Source organism: Otolemur garnettii, unplaced genomic scaffold, assembly GCF_000181295.1.
Source record: "Otolemur garnettii isolate 467f Iridium unplaced genomic scaffold, OtoGar3 scaffold00211, whole genome shotgun sequence".
Taxonomy (NCBI): domain Eukaryota; kingdom Metazoa; phylum Chordata; class Mammalia; order Primates; family Galagidae; genus Otolemur; species Otolemur garnettii.
The window spans coordinates 1,514,497-1,523,060 of record NW_003852606.1 but is presented as its reverse complement, the minus strand read 5'-3'; the positions used below and the strand labels follow the sequence as shown (position 1 = coordinate 1,523,060).

General features: G+C 51.8%; 2 protein-coding genes across 2 annotated transcripts in view; one reads left to right on the top strand and one right to left on the bottom strand.

Annotated features, from left to right (window-relative positions):
• Positions 1–7,816, top strand: part of PPFIA3 (PTPRF interacting protein alpha 3) — a 20,346-nt gene extending 12,530 nt beyond the window's left edge. The window contains exons 19-29 of the mRNA XM_012812510.2: positions 474–555; positions 1,196–1,396; positions 3,492–3,554; positions 3,717–3,743; positions 4,898–5,073; positions 5,475–5,572; positions 5,816–5,991; positions 6,078–6,146; positions 6,378–6,549; positions 6,879–6,950; positions 7,036–7,816. Of these exons, the coding sequence (XP_012667964.1) occupies positions 474–555; positions 1,196–1,396; positions 3,492–3,554; positions 3,717–3,743; positions 4,898–5,073; positions 5,475–5,572; positions 5,816–5,991; positions 6,078–6,146; positions 6,378–6,549; positions 6,879–6,937 (1,123 nt within the window). The 3' untranslated portion in view covers positions 6,938–6,950; positions 7,036–7,816. The remainder of the gene's footprint in view (positions 1–473; positions 556–1,195; positions 1,397–3,491; positions 3,555–3,716; positions 3,744–4,897; positions 5,074–5,474; positions 5,573–5,815; positions 5,992–6,077; positions 6,147–6,377; positions 6,550–6,878; positions 6,951–7,035) is intronic.
• Positions 7,817–8,090: 274 nt separating this feature from the next.
• Positions 8,091–8,564, bottom strand: part of HRC (histidine rich calcium binding protein) — a 4,114-nt gene continuing 3,640 nt past the window's right edge. The window contains exons 7-8 of the mRNA XM_003801498.1: positions 8,316–8,352; positions 8,091–8,127 (exon numbers count right to left, since the gene is read on the bottom strand). Of these exons, the coding sequence (XP_003801546.1) occupies positions 8,091–8,127; positions 8,316–8,352 (74 nt within the window). The remainder of the gene's footprint in view (positions 8,128–8,315; positions 8,353–8,564) is intronic.

Below are 8,564 nucleotides of genomic sequence, written 5' to 3'. Positions count from 1 at the left end.
GGCTGACAGTAGTAGACATAAGAGAGTAAAATGCTGTGGCTGGGTGCAGTAGCTTACATCTGTAATCTCACCATTTTGGGAAGCTGAGGCAGGAGGATTGCTTGAGGCCAGGAGTTCAAGGCTGTAGTGACCTGTGATTGTTGTGATTGCCTAGGCACCAGAATGAGACCCTGTCTCTTAAAAAAAAAAATGCTGGAAGGGTGGAAGGGGTTGTCCATGATCCTGAACTTGCTTGTGGGGGAATGCCTAGAATTTTAATTTTTTCTCTTTCTTAATGGATGTGTGTGTGTGTGTGTGTGTGTGTGTGTGAAGGATTACAGAGATTCACATGTATTTTTGACCTGCTGTGTTTTTTATATTCATAAAAAGTGTTTTTATGAGTGTGTGTGGGGGAGGTGAAGGGGGCCATCCAAAGGACTGGGGATGTGATCTCCATCCCTGACAGCTCACATCCTGGCCTCTAATCCTCCCAGGCATGAACTCCTGGAAGAGGCCTGCCGCCAGGGCCTGCCTTTTGCTGCCTGGGACGGGCCCACAGTGGTCTCCTGGCTGGAGGTACTGGGACCCAGAAACGTCCTGTTGGTCCCCAACCCCTCTGACAGTCCCACTATTGGAGCTGGTGGAGTCCACCCAGCAGTATCCTACTCCAAGCCCAGAGATGGGGTGGGGGGCTGAGCATGTGAGGGCCTGGGAAGGGTCAGGCTTCCTGTTCATCTAAGCAGCTTCTTTCTCCTTCCCCTTCCACCCTGCTCCTCTGGCCATGCCTGCCTGGCTCTGGGTCTCCTGTTGTTTATCTCTGCCTCTTTGTGTCTCCCCATGTCTCTTTCTCTCTCTGTGGAATTCGGTCCCTATTTTTCTGCATAACTCTCCATCGTTGTGTTTTTGTCATTCCCCACATTTCTCCCCATGTGTTTGGCTTTCCCTGCCCATGTCTCTGTGGTTGTCTATCTTTGCCTGTCCTGTCTCTCCATCTCTCTCTTTCCCCCTCCACTCTGTCACTACCATTGTCTATCTCTCCTATTTGTCTCCATGGGACTCTCCCTCGTCTCATCTTTATGTCCTGTTTCTTCTTCCTGCAAATTTTCCCACATCTCTTTGGCCCCCACCTCCCTGTCCTCATCTCTCGGCTCCTTGTCTCCCCCATTTGCTTCTCCCATGTTCTGTCCCTCTGTCCCTTCCTCCCTCTCCACTTCAGCTGTGGGTAGGCATGCCTGCGTGGTACGTTGCCGCCTGCCGTGCTAATGTCAAGAGTGGCGCCATCATGGCCAACTTGTCAGACACCGAGATCCAGCGCGAGATCGGCATTAGCAACCCGTTGCACCGGCTCAAGCTACGCCTCGCCATCCAGGAGATGGTCTCGCTCACCTCACCCTCGGCCCCCGCCTCCTCCCGCACGGTGAGGGTCCAGCGACCAATCCCAGTCCTCTCTCCCTCAGGCCCCGCCTACTGTCTAAACATCAGCCAATCCTGGGCCGGGTCACTTCACCTCCAGCTATTCTGTGTTCCCCAAGGTCCTTCATGAGGACCCTCCCCCCACCTCTTTCTCAGTCTTACTCCTCTGTGTGGCACTTGCTGTTTCCCTTGCTTTTCTTTTTTCTTTTTTTTTTAGAGACAGAGTTTCACTTTGTCGCCCTCGGTAGAGTGCTGTAGAGTCACAGCTCACAGCAACGTCCAGGTCTTGCGTTTAGGCGATTCTCTTGCCTCAGCCTTCCGAGCAGCTGGGACTACAAGTGCCGGCCACAATGTCCGGTTATTTTTTGATGCAGTTTGGCTGGGGCCGGATGAACCCGCCACCCTCGGTATATGGGGCCGGCGCCCTACTCACTGAGCCACAGGGACCGCCCTGTTTCCCTTGCTTGAAACATCCCACCTCTTGTTTTCCCCAGGCTGGTTCTTTCTCATCTTCGGGTTTTCACTAAAACGTCAACCCCCCTGAGAAACCTTCCCTAACTCAACAGCTAAACTTGTCATCCCCAATCACTCCAGCATGTCAACACCTTGTAGTTGCCTTCTAATTATTTACCCTTTGTTCCAACTTTTTATTAAGAGAAATTTCAAACATGTAGCAATTCTTAACCTTTTGCTATACTTGCTGATTGTGTGCACGCCCGTGTTTGTGTATATCTGAGGTATGTGTTGAATATCTCATTCAAAATGTTTGGGAACAGCAGTGTTTTAGATTCCAATTTTTTTCAAATTTTGTAATATTTGCATATACATAATGAGACATCTTGGGGATGGACCAAGTCTAAACAGTAAATTCATTTATGTTTCATATATGCCTTATACACATATCCCAAAGGTAATTTTATACACTATTTTAAATAATTTTATGTGTGAAAAAAAGTTTTGCCTGCATTTTTACTACAACTCATCACAGATTAGGAGTGGAATTTTTCACTTGTGGTGTCATGTTGGTGCCTAAAAACTTTCAAATTTTGGAGGCAGATGGATTGCTTGAGCTCAGGAGTTTGAGACCAGCCTGAGCAAGAGCGAGACTCTTCTCTAAAAACTAGCTGGGCGATGTGGCGGGAGTCTGAGTCAAGAGGATCACTTCAACCCAAGATTTTGAAGTGGCTGTGAACTATGACGCCATAGCACTCTACCGAGGGCGACAAGTAAAACTCTGTCTCAAAAAAAAAAAAGTTTGAACTTTTGGAGTATTTCAGATTTTAGATTTTGGGGTTAAGGATGCTCAACATGTATTGAATGTTTGAGGACATCACAGCAGGTTAGCCCCCAAAATTGCTTCAGTGGGCCATTTTCTTCTTTATGTCCACTATGTTTTTTATCACACCTAAAGCATTGACAGTATTCTTCATTTCATCTGCTATTCAGTCTGTATATTCAAACTTCCCAGCCTATTTACAAAATGTTGATTGTCTTCCCACCATGACCACAAGGACTTTGTCTGTTGTGCTCCTTGGTGTATCCCACAGCCTTGTATCCCTTCCTCACTGTGGGGCTGCTGGGAGCAGTAGCTCAATAAATGTGGACAAACATTTGCCCCATTGCATATACATAATGAGACATCTTGGGGATGGACCAAGTCTAAACAGTAAATTCATTTATGTCCTGTCTCTCCATTCCTCTCTTTCCCCCTCCACTCTGGCACTAACCTTTTCTGTCTCTCCTATTTGTCTCCCTGGGACTCTCCCACATCTCATCTTTATGTCCTGTTTCTTCTTCCTGGCTTTGTCTGCTACCTTCTTTTGAGTATTCAACCTATATGTCTCTGTCAGGTCAGAGATGTGACATTGTTTCCAGGGGACCACTTAGCAAAATGCCAGCAGGGCCTGAATTTGCCCAACTCCATGTTTTTGTACCTGGTATGTGGCAGGTGCTCAAAAAAGGATTATTTTCTCTGTCACTACCTGCCCCTGAGCCAGAAAGCAGGACGTACATAAATGTGTGGCCTTGAGAACACTACCCTATTCCCTTTTCTCTTACTGATGCTCTCTCCCACCTCCATTAACACCCCCTGCCCTCAGTCCACAGGAAATGTGTGGATGACACATGAGGAGATGGAGTCCCTGACGGCCACCACCAAGCCTGTGAGTGCCCCCTGCCGGAGGTCTTGGGGGTGGCACTAACACTCTTTGAGGGCGGGGGGGTGGGGACAGGGTCTGTGGCTGTCTGTAAATCTGTCCCTTCTGTCCTCCTCTATCTGCCCCTTAACCCACCCCTTCTCTCCCCTCTTCCCACTAACGGGATAGGAGACCAAGGAAATCAGCTGGGAGCAGGTAGGGGGTGTGGGGCAGGGCGCATGAACAGGCTGTGCATGCTGCATGGATGCCCCTCCTTCTCCAAGCCTTAACTTACCCTCAATGGAACATTCCATCATTCCTGTGGGGTTGGGGGGGGGAGGCTGGACTGTTTCACTGTGTCTTGGGGATTGGATACGGAAATCTAAACTGTTACTATCAGCCTGGTGCATGGGCCATTGCATCTCTGGGGGTTTGGAGGGGCTCTAGGGGCCATTCGATTGCTATAGCTGGGGAGTAAGGCTGGTGAGCCTGTTTCTCCTCTGGCTGACGGGGAAGGGGCTACATTGTACTGTTCCAGCATATGAGGGCAGAGGGGAAACACTGGTTATGGTGGTGGTAAGGCAGGCCAGACTGAATGAGAATTTAAGCAGGAGGCTTGAGCTCACTTGATATGGAGGAATTATGTTGGACTACAGCCTTTTTTCCTAGCCAGAGGGAGGGATGGATTGGCTCCTAAGGCTGAAAGGAATGAAGGACTTTGAGTTGGTCCAGATGTTGTCCTGGCCCAGATAACAGCATTAGACTAGTATTCTCAGTATGTTATAAGAGTGACTATCCTTTTTTTGGTAGGAAAGCTAGTTGAAAGGATCCACTGTTCTGATCTGGAGAGTAGTTGATATTGGGCAGAGCTAAGGCAGTACTAAACCAGTGTTTCTCATAACATAATATTCAGTATGGTGGTGCACACCTGTACTCCCAGCTACTGGGGAGGTGAGGCAGGAGGACTGCTTGAGCCCAAGAGTTCAAGGGCAGCTGGGGCAACATAGTGAGACCCCATCTCTAAAAATTAATCAATTAATGTATAGGTCAGATCACCTGAGGGTCTTGTGAAGCTGGAGGCACCAATGTCAGTGAGTCTGCAGTAGGATCTGAGATTCTATAATTCCAGCAAGTCCACAGGATGATCCTGTGGGTACCAGAACCACAGTTTGTATAGCTAAGATTGTATTCTCTCACAAAGGAGTAGGAGACAACTTTGGATTAGTCTATCGTTCTGAGCAGAGATTGGTTATTGTCCTTCTATGGAATGAGGAAAGAACAACTTGGATTGGGTGGTGAACTATACTTTCATACATATATGGGAAGGGACCAGAGGGCCTGACCCCTTCCTTACCTGCCCATGGCCCCAGATCCTGGCTTATGGCGACATGAACCACGAGTGGGTGGGGAACGACTGGCTGCCCAGCCTGGGGCTGCCCCAATACCGTAGCTACTTCATGGAGTCACTGGTGGATGCCCGAATGTTGGATCACCTTAACAAGAAGGAGCTCCGGGGCCAACTCAAGATGGTGGACAGCTTCCACAGGTGCGGGCTGCCTGGCAAATGGGGACAGTCCAAGGGGAAGCCCACCGTTAGGGAGTCTTTGGCCTATGGGACTGGCCATAGGAAATTTGCAAGATTATTTTTGGCCCTTTAGCCTGGTTCTCAGGAAATCCTGACTCTAACTCTTCTACTAATAAGATGGTCCATAGGAAAAGTTTACATCTGAAACAGCTTGCCTTGTTAACTCCTACCCCTTCCAGGTTAGCCAGTAGGAATTCCCTGCTGAAAATGCCCCCACCTTCTGGGAGGGTCAACAATCAATAGAACTGATCAACTCCTCAACCTCTCCCAGATGACTGCAGCCAATGGGGAGGGCCCAATAGGAACAGTAGCCAGTGGGGCTGTGTAAGCTCATCTGTGACTCCATTTCCCCTGCTGCTTAGGGTGAGTCTGCATTACGGGATTATGTGCCTGAAACGGCTCAACTATGACCGGAAGGACCTGGAGCGGAGGCGGGAAGAGAGTCAGACCCAGATCCGAGGTAAGTAGAAGAGTGTAAGAGGCCCTCTGGGAGTTAAGTGTAGGGGTACTTATGGGGTTGAAGGCGTGATGGAGAGGCCAGAGAAAAAGAGTTCCACTATAAACGAGGGGTGGCGCCAGCACGGGGGGCGTGGCCAGGAAAGAGGAAAGGGAGCTGGAAATATAGGTGAAACTGGATAATACTATGATACTGGACTTGCCTGGCCATGGCAGGGGAGTGGCTGACAGTCCCTTTCGTCCCTAGACGTGATGGTGTGGTCCAATGAAAGGGTCATGGGTTGGGTGTCCGGGCTGGGCCTGAAGGAATTCGCCACGAACCTCACGGAGAGTGGGGTACACGGGGCGCTGCTCGCCCTGGACGAGACCTTCGACTACTCCGACCTGGCCTTGCTCCTGCAGATCCCCACACAGAATGCACAGGTGAGCTGCCGCTAAGCCTGGAGCATGCTGGGCATCCCCACCTCTCGGACTGCATCTTCCAACCCCTCTTCACCTCCCCTCTCCAGGCCCGGCAGCTCCTGGAGAAGGAATTCAGCAACCTCATTTCCTTAGGCACAGACAGACGACTGGACGAGGTGGGCACGGTAGCATTTCTTTTCTCAGCGGCTGCAGAGTGGCTTGGGGCTACAGAAGTCTGAGCTGAAGGGGTGGGGCCTGAATTTGTTAGCGAGTCCGGATTGGAGGCGAGACCAGTAGAGGGGCGGGGTTAAGGGAGAGGTGAGCCCTTAAGAGGGGTGGAGTCAAGGGAAAGCGCGGGGTCAGACAGGTCCCAAGTTCCTCACCGGTTGCCTGGCTCTTATACCTAGGACAGCGCCAAGTCCTTCAGCCGCTCCCCTTCCTGGCGGAAGATGTTCCGAGAAAAGGACCTCCGAGGCGTAACTCCCGACTCGGCTGAGATGCTGCCCCCCAACTTTCGTTCCGCTGCAGCAGGAGCCCTGGGCTCGCCGGGCCTCCCTCTCCGCAAGCTGCAGCCGGAAGGTGAAGGGCTCCCCAAAACGACATCCTTTATCCCTTCCCCTTCCTCAGGGTGAGAAATGGACCAATTCAACATTGCAGGTTCTCAAATGGCCTTGTCCTTTCTCCCCTACTCTCTAGGAGTGGACCTCTCCAATATTCCAAACTGCCTCCTAGGATGTGGAATGGATAAACTTGAGGGGAAGGGAGGGAAACCGACGTGGAGCCTGATGGTCAGGGAGGAGAAGGCCAAGGGAGAACTCCTGGGGTTGAAGCCAGAGATCTGAGAAACTCTGGGGAGGACCCGGGGAGGGGAGGAGTTCCAAGCTGAACTGTGCTGGCTTTCTGTCCAGGTCAGACTTCTGGGAGTTCCCGGGCAGATGGCGTTTCGGTCCGAACCTATTCCTGCTAGTGCAGGCCTCCAGGTGAGGACTGCCTGGGGAAATAATGGGGGTGTGGGGCGGCACAATGGATCTCCATTGCTACACTGACTGCTCGGCGTCAATGCAGGTGACCTCACTCGAACGGAAGAATCTTCCGGAGGCTGGGCTCTTCCTCTCCTGCCTAGAGTCTGGTCTCTCCGGGGAGAGCTGGCAGGGGAGCTTGTGCCACGGACTGGACCATCTGTACAGAGAGGCGGGAGTGTGCGCGTCCGCTTCCCAGATGGACTGGGCCTGGGCCAGGGCCACACCACACGAACTGGACTGAGAGGGGGCAAGAAGAGGGCAGGAGGAAATCTTGCCCCAAACGTTCGCCTTCCTTTTCTCTACTTTGTAATTTATTGGTTAGTTTCTGGTGGGAGACGGATGCCCTCTACCCGCGGGGAGGGGGCGGGGCTTCCCTCTCGGGCCGCACGCGGTGGGGAGGCTGCCCCTCCCTTTTTTCCTGCCCAGTCGCAGGGCCCAAGTCTTCCTTCTTCGTCCGTAAGGAGGGGAGGGGGATTCGCTGCTACAAGCCTCGCCCCCTGTGCCACTCAGCCCCGCCCTACTGAGTCAGGTCGCTGGTTCCCGGGGTCATCTGCGGGCAGGGTCTCCTCTCCCTCCCCCGTGTCTCGTGTCCCCGGGGCCTCCCCGTCCCCCGTGCTGTGGCCGTGTCTGTGCCCCGGGGGTAGGGGGCGCAGCACTGCGCTCCCCGTTCCCCTCCGGCTCCGGGGTTTGCATGGGAGAATCCTCTTTCCACGATGCCACTGGGCTACGTGATGTGGGGGGACAAAGCGGGGGAGTCGCCCCGATTCTCAGCTGCCTCCCCACCCCGGCGTCACTCAGTGATCACGGGTAAAGAGAACTGTTTCAAAAAGCTCCCGTGTTGATTTCTTTTTTTTTTTGTCCGTACGTTAGGAATGTAAACCAACTACCCTAAGAATCCAAGAGTCCAGGCTCCTCATCCCTCAGGCCCAGGACCAGGTTTCTAGTCCCCACCTGCATCCCTGATGCCCTCAGAGTCCAGACTCCATGCTTGACAATGAGGTTTCAGGGAACACGTTTATTCAGAGAAATAAATATGGTTTGTGGAAGAGGATTGTAGGGCAGGGGGATGTACATCTATGTAGCAGCCTCGTGGCCAGGTCAAGGTTCCGGCGTTTCCAGCATATCTGCCAGGGCTCTAGAGAGAAGGAAGCAGAAGTTAACCAAAGTGTCCAAAACTCACCTCAGGACGCATAGAGATCATTAACCTGCCCATTTCTTGGACCAGGGAAATGGAGTCCTAGGGTCATCCAATAACTCCTTCTGGGACGGACGGAGCTTCTCTAAATAAGGACCTTAAACTTATCCCTCACTTCACACACTTACTGGTACAGGGTCGAGGAGAAATAGTCGACGTAGCTTCCTGTGTGAGAGGAGAGAAAAGAGGGTTGAGGGATACTGCACAAGGGAAATTAGGGGGACATTCTTTGTAGAGTGCAGCATTAGGGACATCTACATCCTTTTTTTTCTAATTGCTTTTCAAACTGAATTTCTTATGCTGGGACTCGGGGCCCCGCCCCCTTTCTTACTCCTTTGAGCAGGGGTCCTCAAACTTTTTAAACGGGGCCAGTTCAC